General features: G+C 39.0%; 1 protein-coding gene across 13 annotated transcripts in view; it reads right to left on the minus strand.

The window, feature by feature from the left end:
- The window catches only part of VPS13B (vacuolar protein sorting 13 homolog B), a 460401-nt gene extending 454695 nt beyond the window's left edge, over positions 1-5706 (minus strand). For 12 of the 13 annotated variants that reach the window (XM_062570474.1, XM_062570471.1, XM_062570467.1 and 9 more), the window contains exons 1-2: positions 5627-5706; positions 4744-4921 (exon numbers count right to left, since the gene is read on the minus strand). In XM_062570474.1, the coding sequence (XP_062426458.1) occupies positions 4744-4890 (147 nt within the window). In that variant the 5' untranslated portion in view covers positions 4891-4921; positions 5627-5706. Of the gene's footprint in view, positions 1-4743; positions 4922-5626 lie in introns of those variants that run through there. The other variant, XM_062570472.1, reaches the window with a different exon arrangement.
- Between the last annotated feature and the right edge of the window lie 15612 nt (positions 5707-21318).

Here is a 21318-nt window from a genome sequence, read left to right on the forward strand (position 1 = left end):
TTGTTATGAATGTATGAAGTATAAAAATGTCCTTCTCCCTCCTCAAATCAGCAGCGTGACATCAGGCTTGACAACTGGCTTCATAATTGTTTGCATGCACATATTACAATTAGTCTGTTCAAAAGAAATATCTGCATTACTGTGCCTGTGATAATTAAAAAAAAAAAAAAAAGGTTTAAAACTACCTCTTTCACATGAAGCTACTGCAAAATATGTCATTATTGCAAAAACAACCAGAAATGAACCAGCTGGAAGTAAATACTTAAAAATTGACACAAAACCTGCATTATTCTGAAGAGTGTGTATTTGCATATGTAACAGACATTTTATTCTAAAAGTATTTTAGTATTTCTGGGTTGTAAGAACTCAGTGCTCTTAAGATCAGCCACAAACAGAAATGAATGGCCTTCACAAGAAGTATGAGGCACTTAGAAAATAAAGAGTTTTAGTTAAAAAAAAAAAAAAAAAAAAAAAAAAAAAAAAAAAAAAAAAAAGAAGTTAGCTCCATGTTTCCTTGTTCTCTTTATGTAAGTACAATTTGTACTCTTTTCTTCTGGTGTTAAAATAACGTTCAAGGTTAAGTGAACAAGCCATACAGAAGAGTAGTGGTAAAGACAGAAAGGCTAATCAAATTAAAATTACTCCATAAAGCAAAGATTTACTTGGTACATTTTGACTTAAGAAAATGAGAATTTCTGTACATGTTTTATTTTTACTACATTTGATGAATATCATTATGTAAAATACATGAACTGAAAACAAACAATTCAAATGGTTGTGGTTTTTTTTTTTTTTTTTTTTTTTTTTTTTTTTTTTTTTTTTAAGAAAGAGAGAGAGAGAGAGAGAAATTGATTGATTAAGGTTACTAAACCAGACATTCTAAGTTAGGAATGCCAGAACCGCCACCTTAATTTGGACCCTTGGTTTATGTAGTTTATGACGTCCTTTTTAATAACATGATGTCATATTAGTTCTTCTGCAGAACCCTCACCTAATTTGATGATCAGGATGGAAGCACTCACTAGAGAGGGAGCTAGTCTATTTTTCTTGTTGTCTTTTCATTTTCAACAATCAAGGCATTGCCCTATTCACATCAAACCCCTCAGTAAATACAAAGTTATTAAATTCCTTGTTGGAAAAATTGAGACTCTTACTCCCAAAGGCCTAACCCAGATGTCACACCACTTACAAAATCAATGCCTAGCTCTAGCTAGTCACTCCAGAAAACCTAACAAATGCCTAGGCACTCTACCCAGTCAACATAGAACTCTTAGTCCCACAGAGGTGGGACTGCCCCAATAAGTCACCTGCTGCCCGCAGTTAGTCAACAGAGAACACAAGGCACAGGTTTATCTGAACTCTTTGGACCTCAGGCATGCAGCACTGGACAGCACACCAGATGCCTCCATCTGTGTGGGATCCAGAACACTAAGACTTCCCCAGGAGCCTCAGACTCTCCTGGGAAGCATGACCCTAGCGCTTATCAGAAAGCACAGCCACCTGTGGCTACAGACCTGGTCTCAGGACTTGAAATATCAGATTCAAAACAATGAAATTAAGCACTGCTCAAATAAAGCAACAACATCGGATAACACATCAGAATTTAATTCAGCACTCTCAGTAGTAAGTATTCTAATGATGAGGTTTCAATGACAATACATCTCCTTATTTTGTATCTAGTCGCCTAGCCCAACATTTCTGGCTGCATAGGTTTCTGGTTTTAATAGCAAGAAACAATAGCCATCTTCATCTGACCTGGTGTTTACGTTTACCTCTTAGATGCCAGGAACTCTAGGTCTGTCAAGTTGAGAAGATAAGTGAATTTAAGTCTCCCACATGCCAGGTGAAAGTTTTGGCCATTATGTTCACTTTAGCCAGTCTGGCTAAAACTACTGGCAGGTTTTGGTAAAGTCAGGGACTAAACTTGTGTTCAGAACTTCCCTGGCAAGCTAAGCAATGCAGGGACTTGAGCACTTTTACACTTCCGCTCAGTTTAGGTACCTACAAACTTTGACTAAGTACTCATATGAATGAGTAGCAGTCAAATATAGAAGCCTGTGAAGCTCTCAGGCCAAGCAGGCAAGTTGCTAGGGCATTTCAGAAAAACATCTAGAAGTGGATCCAGAGAGCCTGTTTTCCAGCACTGCTTGACCCTAAGGTTCTCTCTACTCTATAGATGCCACATGAAAAGTGAGACTATCTAGATTTTGCATTTAATACTTCACATATAGTATGAAGTCTACCTTTGGAATATTTCTGTGAAGTTCACTAATGTCATTATTACACTGAAACCATAATCAAGTCTTAGACTTCTTAGAAGGCTTTCAAATGACATGATTTTTCAAACCTAGCATGTCATAAGTTCAGAGTCCCAAATAATCACAACTGCAATTATGACAGATTAGCACCAATACAAAGTCTCTAATTAGCTCTCCAAAAGGCGGCTACTATTCATATGCGTGAATACCTTGCACTATGACAGTCATCAGCTGCCAAAAGGAGCAATTTTAAGGAATGTTCTCTCCACTTTCAGGCTGACGCCATCTCAGCCATTCTACCAGTAGTACAGAAAAGTTAATCTAGCATCTAAGAGCTGAGATATTGATTGCTCATAGAACCTCCAGAGAAGACAGCTACCCAAAGATAAAAACTCTACTTTTTGCAAAGTACAGCTTTCAGCTCTTAAGTTATTTTGGGGAGGAGGTTAATGTGCTTTCACGATTGAAGTCAAATAAACGGATAAACAAAGCACCTCACACTCTAATGTTAGGAAGACTCTTGGCTCCTACCTTGGCCATGCTTGCACAAAATTACATCTAGTTTCAAGCCTCCTTTCCACCAGAAGAGTTCAGACCTTCTCATAAAAACAGTTTGAAGGAATTGTTAATATGGTTTACAAAGTGTTTTTCTACATCTCATTCATAGATATACTATAGGATTTTAACTAAAACCTTACATCTTAAAAATTCAGCTTTAGGCACACAATCAGCACGAATAAAGTTTTAATCCAGACAGTTTAAGTTAAGCCACTGAAAACCAAGTACAAGCCAGTTTAAACATATATGTTGCAAGAGCTAAGACAGCAACGGATTGCACTGGATATATATGTGCCCAACCAACAGACAGGCAGGCAAAGAGGATGCCAGAGGCAACCAAACTGCAACTTTTTCAAAGATAGAGGCAAACTCTTAGCAGGGCCAGGCAAATAGCAAGGATATATAGCAATATATCCATCTCCAACTCACCATTTGCTATCAGGACAAACTTTCTCCCTGGAAGTGTACAACAGCACTGGAACAGTTTACCAAAAGAGGAAGTTTTCACAACCAAGGCTAGAGATTCCAAGGCTCAAGCAGACAAAACCACAGTTGACCTGACCTACTGCTGGCAGCAGCCCTACTTGGAGCAGGGACTAGACGGCCTCCAGAATCCTTTCCAACCAACACTTTTTTGATTCTAGGACATACACATTTAAAAAAAAGGTTTTGAATATTCACAAGAGGAACATATTCAACTGTGGTCATCTACATCAGCTATACAAATAAGCTACCAAAAAAAAATGAAGAAATAAAAAGCAGTTGCCTTGAGAAAAAAAGTACAGAAGCCACCAAACACTTGGAAGAAGAATCAGGTTCTTCACAGGAATATAGAAAATAGAGTCTCTTGAAAGACTTACTACTATTCTAGAATTGGATCAAATACACTTAATTAGCCATAAACATTTCTTTCACATTTTTAAAGGTCAACTCCCAATAGAGGCTGTGCATTCTCCACAGTCTACTCCAGTACCCTCATTATCTGATTTAAAAGACAGGAGAAAAGTTTTTCCAAGCATCCAGTGTAAACATCCCTGGGTACATTTTAATTCATTCTTTCTTGTCCAACCCATAAAAGGCATGCAGAACTGTTTTCTCATCTTGTTTTACCCACAATTAACACAACCTTTGTCTTTTTCAATCTTCTTTTATAGGCCATATTGTCTAAATCTCCTGTTACATTTTGTTGCATTTCTCTCATCTCCTTCTGTTGGACTACATCTGGACCCAGAATTCTAGCTAAGACTTGCTGCACTACATCAAGTAAAGAACAGTTTTTATCTGTCTCCCACATGCAACTCAAAGTTGTCAGCTCAGATAAAGATAGAAGGAAAAGGTCCCTCAAGCTAAGTCTTGCCCTGTTCACATAAGCCACAGGTTCTAAAATTCCATAAAGTGCTTTATTTTATCAATCCTTTCTTTTTAAGGCTAAGCTTTACAGAGCCTCTGAATTAATTCACACAAACTAGCTGATCCTGTCCCTCACTTACTTTTATGTTTATATACAACTGGAATGATAAAAACTGGAGTCATAAAATACTGTACAGAAAAAAAAAAAAAAAACTGTTTAGTATCCGTAATTCAAAAGGGGTCCTCCTTCTGTTCGCCACATTTTGAATTAGTTACTACAAACGACTAGTAAAATAAAATTGGAAGGCAATTTAGTTAAATGTTTGTACTGTAAAACAATGCTCAATGACAGAGGAAATCTGTCCATAAAAAGCCTTTCTCTTCACACCCCGTACTTGCAGAATATGTAAATAGCATGGAATTAAAACAAAAGTTATTAAATGAGGAGGAAAAAAGGGGGGGAAAGGGGAAACTACACAGTGAGTAGTAAATGAGTGTTTATCTGTGCAGATCCATGTAAGTTATTTAGTCAGCTTCTTTCAAATCAAAGATACAGTGCATAACTGTAAACACATACCTGTTCAAGTACATCCAATTTTAATTCAAGTTTACTAAGAACAACATCTCCTCCCCAGAGTGACAACTGTAGATCTGAAGGCTTTAAGTTTTTTATGTAGCGATTCACATAACTCATCAAAATAGGAGTTACATAGGACTCCAGCATTCTGGAAGGTTTCTGTATTGCAGGCCAAGCACTAAGGGGAGAAAAAAATATGAGATATTACTTACAAATCTGTCAGCATAATTTTCAATAAACCAACAGTCAGACTGTTTGGTGATACAAAAAGAAATATATTTCAAACTCTGCCTTCTAAATAGAGTGTGTGTATGGAGATATACATATATATATATAAAATGTATATAATTTACACACACACACCTACAGACAGACTACATGTATTTCAAGATGAAAACACATCTCATTGCATTCATGAGTTTCCAACTTGTATGTATTAGAATCAGCAACCAGCATGCTCACGATCAAAAAATAAATAAAAATTCTGAAACAGAAGCAACGTCTTCATATAAAATTTAACTAAAGAATTACTACAGCTAGGCAGTTATGCAACTGCCACTTTCAACTAATACGGGCCATACTAAAACATCACCTGAGAAACATGCCACGGATCTCACATGCTGAGCACCGCACACTTACCAGAAACGCCGTTCAGCTTGCCGCCGCCCCTGCTTCGAGGCAGAGCAAAAAACGCCCAAACCCAACGCGAACCTACGTTACCGCCTGACACCGCTCCACCCGCCGCCAGCGAAGCCCCGCGCCTCCCTCCGCTCCCGTCCCCTGGGCCCCGAGGGAGCCTCGCAGCGCCGCCGCCGCCGCCGCCTCGCGCGCGCGACGCCGCCGTCCCCCCCCCCACCCCCGCGCGCCCCGCCCGCCCCCTCACCGCGGCGGCGGCGGCGGGAGCCCGGCGCGGGCAGCCCCTCCGCTCCGGCTCCGCCGCACAGGCAGTTCCGGGTTCTGCGGCGCGTGTGCTCGCCTCAAGCGTCCGCCGTCTCAGGTGCGCCGGGCGGAACGATTTGGCAGGAGCGCCGAGGCGGGGCCGGATGTTGAGCTTGAAGCCGGTGAAACCCACGTGCTCTGCCAGGAGAGGGCGGGCGGGCGGAAAAGGGCGGCCGAACGGCGGGGGGCGGGGCTAGGGCTCCTGCGCGCGCGGGCGCTGGCACGGGGCGGGGCGGGGCGGGGCGCTGGCGGCCGTTAGGGAGGAGGCGGGCGCAGCCGGGGCGGGGTGGGGTCGCCGCGGGCGGCGGGCAGCGGGATGGGTCTGGGACAGCGGGGAGCGGCGGGGAGTTTGGGGAGAGGGATGGAGAGGCAGCAAAGCCCTCGCTGTCCAGCAGGGGAGTCTGTTATTTCCTCACGTGCAGGGGGAGAACGAGGCTTTCCGCCGCCTGGATTTAACTTCCTGAAGGAAAAAAAAACGAGGAAGGCTGCTTTGCCGGGGGAGAAAGCAGGGGAGGAGGTTTAAACCGTAGTAACAGAATCTCTGAAACACGTTAGTGCTGTTGGCTGTGTGGTTTCAGCCGAGCCGTGAAGTTTGAGTCATTGTGTTGGTGAGTGACTGCAGCAAGCGAGCACTGGGGGTGAATCTCTGCGATGGTGAAGCTGTTGTTTACCGTGTGGTAATAAAGAAACACATTTAGCATTTTGCTTCTGAGTGAAGTGCTGCTTAGGTTTACAGTTCTGAAGGTGAGAAGAAAGTTACTCGGAAATCTCTGTGGCTTTCTGTGTGCCCAGAACCCTTCTCAATACGTTACTCATCGAGAAATAGCCCTCTCCAACAGCTCTTAAGGGTTTGACATCGTGAAGGAGTTGTTTCTGGAAGCAAGCAAATGCCTACAACCTGCCTTTTGAAGTGCATAAGTTAATAGGTTCCTTAAGGTTTGGCATGTGGATGATCTGGAATAGAAAGTGGGCCTGTGTGTTTCAGAGTGAAGCAATAGGTGGTGGCTGTGGGTATTGCTTTGATACAGATAATGGATAACCTCTTACAAAAGCCTCTTAATTTGATTTTAAGGTCTGTGATGTGCCTATTAAGTTTTATTTAACTCATGAAAACTTGAAATCCTATGTGTAATCTGTGCAGCGTAGTTACATGGCCGAAAGCAATACGTGGCGTGTGGAGTATGTTCACGGGAAGCGGGGCCTGAATAGCAAAATCCTGAGTATCACTCAAACTGCAGTGGCAGTATTTCATTTGAAATCTGGCAGGGCTAATCAAGGCCTTAAGGCTGCAGTCCGTGATGAATTAGCTATCCATTCTGCCTCCGGTATGGCATGAGTTAGTCATGAGTCTACCTACCCTGGTTTTAGATAAAACCCCCACCTCACCAGGCATGCCACATTCATTCACTCACAAATCAAAGCCCATACGTTTTTATTCACAAATAGTTGAGGTAGCTTTATTCCTATGACGAAGGTCACCACTTCACAGCTTGTACTATAACAGAGTGTTTTGACTGTTCCTCAGCAGTTCCAGTCCACCAGCTGTGGGACCTTACCCTGTAGCTGTAGCAAACAGGTAAGGGACAGAAGCATTTTGACAACATCAGTGATAACTAGTTAATAATGAGCTTCTAACTTGCAATTTTTCTGCTGTTAAGTTTCTTGATGATGTTCCTGTTCAAAACCACTACACATACATATATCTCTCAGGTAGAATTGTGGCAGTGGTGAGTTTACTGATGCAACTTTTGGGGAGTCTGCACTGCAAGGCACTTCAGTGAATACTCCGTGTTAATAGAAGCAATCTCGTTTATAGCACAGCCTCTGTATAGAATTACATTGACACAACAGAGGTGTGTGCCAACAGATAAAGTATAATGTTGAAGCACGCCCTAAATATGCATCAAAAGCGGTTGTATTCAACTTAAAAACATTCTTCCATTTCTTTTTCATGTGATTACATTCAAATGATGCATCCAATCAATACTGGAACGTTTTCTGAAAGTTTGGAATTGAAGAACAACGCCCTATTCATTTTGGTGAAAATCAGTAAACTGGAAGAAGAGTAGGGGAGACGCATAGTGTTGCTGGCAGCTGCTTGGCGGACCTAATAGCTCTGAACAACTTTGTAATTTTCCTGCCAATTAGCATTTCATTATAACTACCTCCATTTCAGTTCCAGTTCAAGTATGTTGACACCCTGAATAATTTATTTCCCACAGAAGAAAAAAAATTATGAAAAACAAGAGGAAAGGATTGTGTGGGAAGCAGTCTTCCTAACAAAGGAAATGAACAGCATGAAATGAAAGTAGTTAGAGATAAATGAAATCCTTGAAATAAAAAAGGATGAGAGCATAGTATACCAGGATTTTGCATATAACAGGTAGACAGTAATGAAGATAGGCCTACTAAAGCAGGAAGGGCATGTCTACTGCAAATGCCAGTATAGAGCCTGAGGTAACCAAGTTTGTTCAATATCTCAGCAATTTAATGAAACGTGCAGGATAGATATAAACAAAAAGTGCAGATCCAGTAATATGCACATCTTGTTCTTTCAGGCTGTCATTTTCTTGGGTAATTCTAAATGCATTAAAAGCTAATAAAAATACATATATTTTAAGCTAGAGAGTGGGGGAAGGTACGCAGGTTCTGTAACATTTGGCCACAAGTGAAAAGATACAGGACTTCAAGAAAGTTCTCGGGAAATTCATCTACCTGCACATGATGTTATCTTGATAAAAGAGACTAAGTGTGTGTCTAGCTTAAGTGTCATTGCTACTATTGCCATTTTCTGCAATGGAAACAGGATCAAGGCCTGAAAGTACTAAATGTGGTTTAAGAAAAAAATGAGGAAAGATGAGGAAAGGTAGAGGATGATTAAGTGACTATCCCGTTCCTGGAGGCTGCTGTCAAGGAGAAAAACAAGGAAATTAGACATTCAACTAGATAAAAAGTATTATATAAGCAAACTGGGTCTTCTAGCTTTTCTGTTCGTAAACTTGAACCAGTCTTGGAAAGATCCCTGTACTGACATGGATGCTTGAAAGTTGTTGTTCTTCTAATGTCAGAGCTTGGTTGCTGGCCTCCTCCTGTCCATCAGATGGCCTGCGGCAGTGGGGTGAGAAGTTTTTGGGAATGTGGTCAGGCTGTTTGCAGAAAGTGAGAGACTCTCAGGTAACTCTTGAGCTTTGGGGAAAAACCTGTAAGGAACTCCTATTTTTTCACTGAAAAAAGAAAGATTTCTAATCCTCTAGGCTTCTCTTTCACTATTTCCCTTAGCTAATATTGGTATCTTTATGGGTAAATAGAACTGGCAAAGTGCTGTTTGTCTGTCCTGTCTGTCCTGGGGGATGTTTCTGCCTGTCCTGCTCAGATGCATCCGAGTACAATGGCACAGATGCAGGCAGCACCCCAAGGAGCCATCAGAGTACCCATGCAGGAAAAGAGGTTGCTGTTTCGTGATTCTTTGTGCGGCCTGCTGAGATGCAAGGGTGGTTTTTAGCCCTGACACGCATTTTGTTGGTTTTGCAGTTCTTGTAGCTGTTCGGCATGTATAATATTCATTAATATCAGCTCTACTATATTCAAATCAAATCTAAGTATATTTTCATTTACATTTAGAAGAAATCTCAAAAAGGGGCTTCTACTTCAGCTCCTGCAGAAATGTTCCTGGTGCCAGCTGCAAGACAAGCTGAACACAGGGCATTATAATGTCACTGCTTTACAAAGACACTCATTCTGCCAATAAAAAATAAAGACAATTGGACTTCAGTGTAATTCAAGCAAAAATGTTCCTGAACTTTGCCATCTTAACCTTCGTTCTCTAAAAAAAACAAATGATGATACAAAATGAAACTGTCAGTAAATGTTATCTTTTGGTAATACATCATATTTTTCAAACCATTAAAATTATAATAGCAGTACAATATTTACAAATATATTCCTAATTATTCATTTATAAACATGGAACATATATTTATCGTACATCTATATTTAGTATATACTTATGCTTACAGTATACTTATAAACATATAGCAGAGAAATATATTTATTCTCTACTATAAATAGCACAGAATAGTGATCATTTAACTCTTGAAAAACAGGATTATTTTAAAAGAACGCATGCTGGAAGCTGTCATTAGAAGTACATATGTTTTGCATGAACAGTACAGCGGTAGTCAAACAAAAACCTGTGTGAAACCTTTAGTGCATAAATCTCTTCATGCCTGGAGGCAGTAATAAACTACATGTTTCTTTACAAATACATTCTGAAACTGTCAAACATGCATTTCATGTATGGAACCAGAAATATTATCTTCTTGGCTAACTTTTTTTGATGTATTCCATGATTAGGTATAAAATATCTCTCTTCATACTCAAAAGGTACATAAACCCTTTAAGCATACCAGTGCAGGTAAAATATAACCTAAAATTTTACTATTTAAAGGATACTTCTTCTCCTTTGTTCCCGATTTTATAAAAACTTTGAAAACACTTTCAGAATTTTAATATTCCTCATTTAGATGTGCATGTATGTCTTTTATGATTTATTTAGAAATCAAATTCCTAGAAGACTAAAATGCATGGCTTGTATACTCCCAGTCTGTTCTCTGTAGTATGCAAATAAAAGTGCTACAGGTATTCTGGAGAAACAGTATAGCCTTTATATGGCTGGTCTATTAATACCAAAAACAATCTGAATGTATGTAAATGGAATTTAGGTATATAGTCTGCTATATACCTTGCAATCCGATTGGCTGCCACAGCTCTGTGTGAATAAAATATTTATTATCTCACCGGTGATCTTCTGGATTTCTTAGACTTTATCGGTAAGAAAACATGGGTCTTAACACTGAAATCAGACTATATAAATTGAAATCAGACTATTAAAAAAAAAAGGACTAAGAGAATATGTAAAGTATGTAACTAAGATATATATCTTTTATATGAGTGAGGCTTTTGTCCTTTCTAGACCTATGGTAATTTTTATAGCTGTACATATTAGTATATAACTTAGGGGCCTTAGGCTTATTTTTTTCTCTCCAAAAATGTGTAGGCTGTAGTGTGAGATGATTTTCTGACATGTTTTGTCATGCAGTTCATTAACTGTTTCTCACCTTTCCAAAAAGGAATGGGTATAAAAGGGTTGCAGGGATCCCACTCCCACGGGAATAGTGGCTGTCTGCAACCATTACATCTATTCAGAAAACACGACCCAGAATGTGGGAAAAACACCTGTGCATGTGGTGGGAGCTCAGGAGGAAGTGTACAGCAGCCTGGAAGGAGGGGCAATGAGTGACCATGCTGTGACAAGAGAAGGGAGAGTGCACTAAGGCTCAACTCTTCAGAGTAGGAAGCCTGATGATTCAGTTCAGTTTAAGATGAAGACAGAACAAGTGAATATGAAAAGATGAAGTAGAGAAGACCTGAAAAAGGTGATTAGGATGTACAGTCACCATCTAATGTTCAGTTTCAGACATTTTTGTCTTTGAGACCCTGAGAGTTTGTTGTTACTTTTAAGCAATTGCTCCTCACTAACTACCGAGGTAGCTGTTATCAATTATTTGCCTGACAGTTTATTTTTCTTTCAGTCATTTTGTGCTCACACATTGGATTCAGTATTACTAACCAAACATTAATTTAGGTATGAAATGAAAGTCAGAAAAAGTGGAAACTTTTAATCTTAAATTCAAGGAGTATGACAGTATTGCATATCTTATGTTTTATTACAAGGACCTTGATAGTCCATGATTTTACTTAATCCACTCCCTAGTAATTGCTATTGGTTTCTAGCATCTCATATTCATTATGCACAGGAACTTCCAAATACACGTTTTATATCACACAGCCACAATATAGTGAACAGGTTTTTATGTACAGATGAACATCATTCATCAGTACAATGATGGAGGATGGTAGTTATACAGTCCAACTTTTAGTTCCAGTCAACTTTCTATAAAGCCATTTGAATTACATGGTATGTACCCGTAATTTCCTCCATATAAACCAAAACCTAGAAGAATGGGAAGCCTGTTGACTTACCTCTCTGGCTATTAACAGTAGCTAAAATTTGATAGACTGTTTTGTAAAGTATACAAGCATTTATGACATGATTTAAGTTAGAGATTATTGTAATGTGTGAGGTATTACCGAGAATTTTATTAGTAATATCCTTTTCTCTTTTCTGAATCATGCCACATAATGGAAATGCTCAAGAACTAGGTAAGAATTAAAGAGGATATGATTAACAGAGACTATTAGTATTTCTGTTAGTATATTTGTGATACAGACTGCCAAGTAAAGTTATCAATCATTGGGACACTGGATTTCTGAGAGCTTGTTCAAGCTTTATGTAGATACGTCGTGCTTGTAAGAGGCTATGAGATGGAAAGAATTCACTGTCAAAACTGAATTCTTGTCTTTTATTTCAAATGAATCACTTAGTTTGCAGTAATGGATCTTATGCTTAAAACATCCAAATGTTTTCTCATCCCCCTATTGCATTTCAGAAAAAAAATACCATTTCTAGAAATGCAAGTTAGACCCAACAATTCAATATACTGAGATGTTCTCTCCACAAGCGGACACGGCTGCTAATATAACCCCTTCTCATTTTAATTATGCTCACAAATTGCCTGGAAAAATCAAGTCATTTTAGCCTATTTTCTTTTCATACCTATGCTTTCTTTCATGTTTACATCATTTCTTCTCCAACAAGAAATCTGTGTATAAAGAGAGAAAAACGTGATTTCATAGGAAATTTGCTTCTTTCAAGCATACAATTCTGATACTGGAAAAGGATGGATATTTGACTCACACAAGCTAGACAAACTAGCTAAATTTTATTGATGGAAGATTTCTGAAGGAAAGGCAGCTTCTTCTAATTAGCAAAGGTTCTTGTCCGTATTGTTGTCATCATCTCAAGTCACAGATAGAGCAGCATCCTGTTCTACAGTCCTGACAAATGCAGATCTATTTCTCTTCACTACAACATACCAACTTCCTTTTTGTATCCCTCCATTAAATTGTATGAATTTATCAAAATAAGGATTAAGGATTTCATATTCAATAATTTAATTAGGATAAAGCTTTCTTTTTCAATGCTTTTCATTTCTTTCAAACACATTACCCCTACTTTCTCTCCTTTTTCTTGCAGATCAGATTTACTTCTGTGCAGTCAGTGATGCTAATCACTATCCACACACTAAAGTTTTCAAACTTTTTGTGTTTTCTCCTAAGCAGTCTTTCGTGCAAGGAGACAACATGCTTTAAACATCTACAAAGACCCTCAGTGTTTTCTGTCATCTCCCTTCTCACTGACTCACTGTCACCAGACGTCTACAAAAGTGACAACAGCTAGGAGCAAGTGAAATGATACCTCACTTGCTGGTGGATCAGTGTCATCTGATTATGTCCTTGGGCTCCCCATCCAACTGTCATGTCTCCCCATTATCTGTTACCTTAGGATGTAATTAAATATGACATTTTTTTCCTGTGGCAAAGCTGGCAAACAAAATACATGCCAACTCTTACATCCGAGGAAGCCAGATGACACCTTTATGTTGTACATTCTTTCAGGCAGGGGCCTTCTTTTTGTTCTGGGTTTGTGAAGTGTCTTGTAAAATAGTAGCTTAATTCCTGATTGCAGCATTAGCTGCTGTGGCAATGCAAATAATTTTGGTAGCAAAATCCTTTCAATGGGATGATCCAATTGGCATTACTTAGATCAGTTTTAAAATGGTTTAAGTTAAAAGCAATGGGCATTGGCTCATGAAGAGTTATATGTCCTCTAAAGCCAAGTATGAAGCTCTTCCAGCTCAGGAGCTTCCAGAAGTAGACTATGTGAACTGGCAAGAGTAAAGGCCTTCCTGTATACTGCAGTTCTCAGAATTTTAGCCTAGATAGAGAGGGGGATGTAGTGACCACGGAAAATACAGCCAAAAGAAATGCGGCATGTAAATATGACTCAAAAAGTAGGTGAAACCAACTCTGAGTGGAGCAAGAGTTTAAACCAAAATATGCTAGAAACCTCAGGGATTTGGGAGTACCTCCAGTTGCTCTGTCCATGTCCAGATGCAACGAGAAATGAAGCATTTATTTCCAGACACGGAGACAAAAAAGAATGGACAGCAGATGTGTCATTTTTCCCTAAAAAACAAACTTCTAGTGGACTGTCTCACTCTTACTTTGCAAAGAGGAAAGAACGAAGCAGAGTGCTGTTAACTGAGTCATAACAGACACACATTCTGAATGTCTTGCCCTCCAGGGACGTGCTACCTTTATGCTCTTTCACAGATGGTTAGCACTAAAACCACTAAAACACTGCCACCTCCAAATGAATGAGGAGCTAGTGTCATATCTCAGTAGTTTCTTGCTTCTGAATCAGTGGTCAATCCATTCTAAGACAAAAATACAGAACAAATATTTTCATTATTCTACATATCCTGGTAGTATTGTTTCAGTCTGTCTGACTGTATAGCCTGTGAGATAGTGCACTGGTTAACATTGTAAAGGCTTCTTTCAGAACCTGGAAAGTTAGAACATATATTATTTTAATGAAAGCATAGATTGTAGAGGCTACAACAAAATCCACAGGAAGATCCTAAATCCTCCAACACTTTGGATTTTTCAACAGCCTGGATTTGGATTGACCCTAATAATGTGTATACTTAGCGCTTAGAATCACATGCGTAAGGTCCATAGAAAATACAATTTACCAGCTGTGCAAGTATTTTTCTAATGACTCAGACTCTCTGCTTTTTTGTTATTGTATAAAAATGTGATGCTTTTAAACGGAGCAGCATAAATTACATTGTTACTTCTCTGCTGTAATATAATGTAACCTTTTCCCTCTGTTATGCATTTTTTTAATGATGGTATAGAGAGTTCCATGTATCCACTGCACCTCCTGGAGTCTGATTATTCTTGATCCCCACTTAGACTGGCTTTCAGGCAGTTTCGCTATCATTTACTCCCAAATCATTTAAGACATAACATCTTCCTGTTAACTATTCATATCATGAAGGCATGTGATACTCTGCATTTGGATGTCTCTGATTGAGGGGATATTCTTCATTCTTAAGAACCTAATTGCTATGACAAAAGTGCTGTCGCTGTCAGAAAATACACTTTTTTCATGGCCAAATCCTGGTAATTTGTATAAGGAAACTTGGTCAAAAAAGACTGTGTCTGAGGCAATATCTCTACAGGAAAGAATATAGATGAATTAATAGATGGTTTCCAAGCATGGAAGACCACAAGTGTATTTTCTCATTATTAAGAGCTTCACTGAGATAAATAAGATTAAGACATTATTGAATCCTAGATGTATTAATCATGGGTAGAAGTGACTCAAAGTCATTGCATTACAAAATCCTCAGATGTTAATTTATCTGAAGCTTTGTCCCAAAGATTGCACTGTACCTTCAATCATTAAAAGGTATGTGCAAAATATAGCAAATGTCTCCATTAAAACCAAATGAAAAGATCCTTCTGCATGGCATGTTCTTTAAAGAAATAAAATGAAGGAAACAATACAGTAAATCAAACATTAAACAGGAAAATACACAGAATTGCTTTCTCCAGAGGAAGCATTTGACGCATGACTTGCTGAGTGTCCTGTTATGAAACAACCTGCCCTTTGGTGGGACTCTCCTGTCAATGAATGCTATTGCAGGAGGGCTATTTGATCTTATTTTATGGTCACTTAAATTTACGACTGAAATATCACTGGTAGGTTTGACTGTGGCTTAACAGGTATCCAATACCTGGAATACAGTCCTAATGACTAATGATTGCCCAGCTAATACAATGTGTATTTCACAAGTCAGTTCAGTGAAACCTTTTGGTTATGGTGTACAAAAACAATCAAGCTATAACAGCCCAACAGATCCTCTTGTAAAATTTAAGTTTTCCTAAAGTTCAGCTGCCTGTTGTCTGCATGTCTGCATCTGTCCTTGTTTCAGTATGTTACAGGAAACTATCAATTATTTTTCTTTACCAATAGTTAAAAAAAAAAGTGAAAAACAAAAATAAATGTTGTTTCTTATATTAATCAAATAAATAGGCTTTATTTTTTCAAGAAAATCTTATAAAAATAATGATAATGCAAAAATGTAAATGCTATAAATGTAGTTTTGAAACTAGAGACAAAAATAATTTATCCTCAGTTTGTTTATAGGTCAAAGATTTTCCATTATTCTAGCAAAGTATATTTGTAAAATATTATTTCCTTAGATATATAGCTATGTAAAACCTTTTATAGTCTTTTAATTGCTTGCATTTCTACTTAACTTCTATTTAACTATGTACATGTTTGGAAATCTAGCTTTCACTAGCAGCAAAGTATGTACATAATTAGTAATGGGGCCTTCAATCATTCTCCCTCTCATGTTCCACTGTTTTTCCGTATTCCAGCATAGTTATATGCCCTTTAAGCTATTTTTATCAAGTGTGACAACTTTGAACTTGTTCCAAGACCATATTGCCTTAGATGTGACCTTCTGGTGTGGAAGTTAAATGTTCTCTGAAAATCTCACATATAACATGTACTTCTCTGTATTTACTCTTAATATAATATCTTCAAAGAATACCAAACAGTCAGTGAAACATGAACTTTTTCTATAACAGTCTTAGAGCCTGGTCCTTTATACATGACTTCAGTAGGATTTACACATGTGTAAGGGCTGTGGACCATGTGTGCAAATATGGACACATGTTGTATCATATTAAGGTTCAATAATAGGGCTGGCCAGAAAACAAGGGTTCTGTTTCATGAAAAATTCTGAGGTTTTGGCATTTGGTTTCATTCTGACGCAAAATGAAGATTTTTCAGAATGTTTTGAAAGCAAGATAGTCCTAGAGAGAAACAGACAGACGGTCAACCAGGGCTACGCAGGTACCTGGCACATGCAATCCCAGGTCCAGAACCTGCTTCAAATCTGCCAGCAATGATTTAAACCTGGGCAAGATGCGTTGCCTCACCACTAGGATATTTGGTGTCCATCAGCAAGTGAAACAGTCCCTCTCTATTTTGACTGAGATCTTGTTCTGATTTTGAGGTAGGAAATTCTTGCCCGTCTCTAAGCAAGACCAGCAGCACTGGTGTCAATCAGCGATAGCTGAGCTTTTTGCTTGTGGAGCATCGTTTAGCTGTGAGATGTGTTATATGCCGGGGGACCCATATGGCATATGTTATCACAAGGCAGGTGACAGGCATTTAGTCTTTTATCACAAGGCAGGTGACAGGTATTTACTCTGCTACCTTTCAGGACTCTTTAAAGCTGTGCCCAATGAAATTTAAATTTAACTCATTTATTTCATGAAAAAGAAAGAAATCTCAACAACTGTGAGTGAAATTCTAACCAACAAATATAATATAGCTTTGCCTGTATGTTGAAAAACCTTGGAAACAGTGGATATCCATTTTGTTCAGCTGTTTTACTGTCTGCAAGCACTGAATTGTGATAATGATAGGAAATAGTTAAAAGTAATAAAGAAAATTTTCTAAAAGAGGAAATAGCAGTTGACCAATACTGCTTATTTTAAATTTAAGCGGTTAGAAAATTAATGAACAGAAAAAAAAACGCAAATTTTATCTGTGTTTGTTTCTAAGACAATTGTCTAAATCTAGTTTTAATGTTTGAAATGACTCAGGGACTATATATAAAATAAAAAATGTTTCTTGATTATTTGTTGCTATCATGACCCAAGACAAGCTTCTGATACATTTTGCCTAAGGGCCAAAGTAATAATTTCAATCTGAAAGTACAATACTATCCAGCAATCTGTCCTAGATCTTGACATAAGAATTGGCCAACTAGACTTTTTTCTGTTCTTTTTTATTAAAACAGTATTTCAAAGGATAATTTTCCGAAAAAGTCAGAGACTTGGATCTGCCCTTTTTGAAGATCATATGATGGTAAATTTTAGTGGTAAATAGATGGTAAATTTTATGTGGTAGCACCAAAGAGGCATGACCTAGTCAAGTAGAGGCAGCTTAACACATGATATGAAGTGTAAATGCTGAAGATCTGCTGCAGTGTGCCTGGTAGGTATTATAGGTGTGGATTATTTCTACTTTGTAGATGTGGCAGCAAATCTGGAAGATCATAACTAGATTTAGACCAAGACTCAGTGTTAAGAGACCAGATTCCAATTCAAGAGTCAATTGCTTTTGAGTTTAGTTCGTTAACTCCAGCTGCTATGCATATTATTAGATATCTGTCACTCCTGTTGCCAGCAGCTGCATTAGAGATGACCAGCTAACACCCATAGCTCTGAATGCAATATTTTTCAATACTGTGAACTAATCCACTGTGTTATCAACTATGAATCCTTGCTTATATGGTTGCACTGCAGCAGGCCACAGCCAAAGCTACCAATGAATTCTTTTCACAGAAACTATTGGTCTCACTGAACAGTCTCACTAGTGATTTATTTTTAGCATTGCATTCCCCCACTGTTTTCTGTGCATTTAGATAAAGTGAATCAGCAAGATTACCTGTAGTCATACCCACCTGATCATGCATCAGGTCACCCCAAACCAAGAGACTGGCAGCCTCCAGAGCTCAGCTGGCCAAGCCTGGGGGAAAGATTGTGAGCAACCTGCTGTTCTGGGGAAGAAAACAATGATGCTAATGCACACTTACGTCGGTCAGCTCATTTTTTTCAAGATTTTTAGTAAAAACAATAGAAATACCATTTTCCTAAATGAATCCACAAATGGACTTCGAAGACTGTAAAAGACTGTTGGCTCTAAAGACAGAGGGCATCAACCCTTATGCTCCGGTGAGCCATTAAACGTGGTATGAGCAGTAGTGATCTCACAGCTTTGTGAAAACAGAGTAAACAGAGTGTTTTGAAACTCTTTCTTTAGGTTTAGAGGAACCAAGTTTGTCTTTACTTTGACCTCGGCGTGTAGAGACAAATGCCAACCAGAAGAGGGAGCACAAGTCAACTGTAAATCTATTCCCAGAGCTCTACTGACTCAACTGCCTATTCTGCTGACATATACTGCCATGTTGGCAAAATAAATAAAGGAGATAAATCAGGGCTGGTTAAGGGCAAAGCTGACCAGAAAGGAACCGATACTTACACACTCCAACAACCTGCCCTCGCTGAAGTACCTCCAGGTTTAAGAGTGGCTAGACTCGAGGCCCACATGGGTGCCATTCCCGTGCTTTCGTGCCCATCGCTCAGCTCACCAGAGCAACAGTAGCTTCTTGCCGAGCCTGTCACACCTGCAGCTTGCGTAGGGATCATTTATGTAGGCAGAATGAGTCGTTTCTTTCTGCAAAGAGGCCACGGCCATTAACTGCTTCCCTCTTACACTCTCGTCACTCTTTTGCCCTTTGTTTCTTTTTTTCTTCTCTTTTCTTTTTGTGAGGTTTCTCTTTTCTTTATTTCTCCTACTGCCTTGCTGTCCAGCTTTCCTTCTACCCTCACCTCCTTAGGCACCGGCATACAAGTAAGCTGGGGAAGTGGGGCAGGCAGCTCTGCTGCTCCTGGGTGGTTCGCTCGCTTGCTCGCTCGCCCGGCAGTTAGGAGGTGACTCAGGCTGGAGCTGGCTGCAGCTGGGGCCGTTGGCAGGGCAGCTCTGGAGTTCTGCTGCCGCACAAGACTCTCTCTGCCATCTTTTTCTGCCCGCTCTGACACTGGACAACAGCTCTGGAGCGTGGTCTTGGCGTCAGACTGGCCAGCTGTGGCTGCAGGGTGCCTCAGCCCAGTTACACCGGTGTAATTGGGAAGCACTGATTCATCCGTGAGGGAGGGGACTCCCTCCAGCTTAGTGCTCACTTTGAGTTATTTTATTCCTTTACTCCTTAGCTTTTTCACATTGCCTTTATTTTTATTTATTTCTCTTTTATTTTTCTTTCCTCTTGGCTTCTCATGCGCTTTCCCTGTCCTCACTGACACTTTTTTGTTCTTCTCTGTCACATTCTTTACCCTCCACTCCCTATTTTCTATTAGTCTTTTCCTTCTTGTTGTTTCTTTTAGCTGTCCCCCCACCTCTGCTTGCTTTCTTTTACTTTCCTGTTCTTTGTTCTTCTCCCTGCCTCCGTGTCCCTAATCCTATCTCTGCAGCGCTATCTCGCATCTTCATCCTATCAGAAAACACTCCTACTTACAAAACTCACGTCTATTTTTCTTCCTCCTACTGGTCATGCCACTTAATACACATTTCCTTGTTTGGAGGCAGTAGGCTCTGGTCAGGATTGCCAATATTTTTTGAAATGGTTAGAATGAAACAAGAGTTTCAGGAATATTAATTCAACAAATGTTTTTCTGCTTAATATTTAATATGTTTAGTTCTGCTTAAATTGTCATTGCATTATGTTACAGTATATTTCAGTCTTAACAGCAATGGATTAACATAGAAACAACAAATTCAGAATCACTAAAATGAAATTGCTACCAATTTGGAGATATTTTTAAAGAATACAGTTCTGTATGCACAAAATGCTGATCTATTTGCAGAGATTGCTTTCATTTGCAGTCTTGATCCTATATATAAAAGTTACATAGCTGACATACAAAAAAAGAAATTAGGTATGGGTATTCATTGAGAATGTTTTTCTTAAAATCTGTTCTGTAGTGTATTTTTTTTTTTTTTTGCAAATAAATTTTTCAAACCAAACCAAAACCAGAAAGTTTTTGCCTTTTGATATTGTTAAGACCAACAGGAGGGACATAAGTGATATTTTTACTTGCACACTATAGTGGGACAAGAGACTGTTTTGCTTTACATAGTGTAGAATAACTAATATTATTCTTTTACATCTTTTTTTTTTTTTTTTTTTTTCTCTGAGGCATTTAGCCCTTGATCTTTTTAAACAACGCTAGGTCAAGCCACCTATCTAAGGAATAGTTTGCTGGAGAAAACAAAAAAGCAATGATGTCTGACAGTCTTCAAATGCACTTTGTACCGTGTTGTTTTAGTGTCAGCTATTGACAGATCTAGTTGGGGAAATTTCTCGTCCTATCAGCAACAGCAATTCAATCTTATATAGCACTTTTCACAGCAGAACACATTACAAATAGCATTATCATCCCTCTATCGATAGTACAGGAGGTTGAGTGTAGGGATAAGTGACAGAGGTTATAGGTAAAGGAAAGATATGACTGGAAGAAATAAAATTCCAGCAGGAAACAAATACAAAATCCTGTCTTTCAGTGACATTTTTCCCTGAAAACATGCTATGTGAACAACTTCTCCAGCCTTGCTGAAACTCAGCAGCCTTTGCCCTGGCTTCAGATATAACTGCAAAAGTAGTGAAGTTAGGGTGACTTCTACTTGCACCGTTTTAGATTAGTCTGGTCTTTTTTTCTTTTTTCTTTTCAAAAGTACAAGTTGCGTCTCTGAGGAAACATTCCCTCTCTACCACACAAGTGGTAAATAAAACCCACAAATAAATTCTACTATTTCCCCAAATGCAAGGGATACAGAAAAATGTATTCATTAGTGCGAGATGTAAAAATGTACGCTCACACTCCTGAAACCTGCGGCCGTTCGCTTCGCACTTGGGCCAAAGGCAAACAAACATAATTCTACCTGGCAGCTGGACGACATTCCAGCCACCACCACATTAATCCACTCACCTCCACCGGCTTCCACTCGCAACCTGCACAGCTTGC

The sequence above is a fragment of the Rhea pennata genome, chromosome 2 (assembly GCF_028389875.1).
Source record: "Rhea pennata isolate bPtePen1 chromosome 2, bPtePen1.pri, whole genome shotgun sequence".
In the NCBI taxonomy this organism is placed as follows: Eukaryota; Metazoa; Chordata; class Aves; order Rheiformes; family Rheidae; genus Rhea; species Rhea pennata.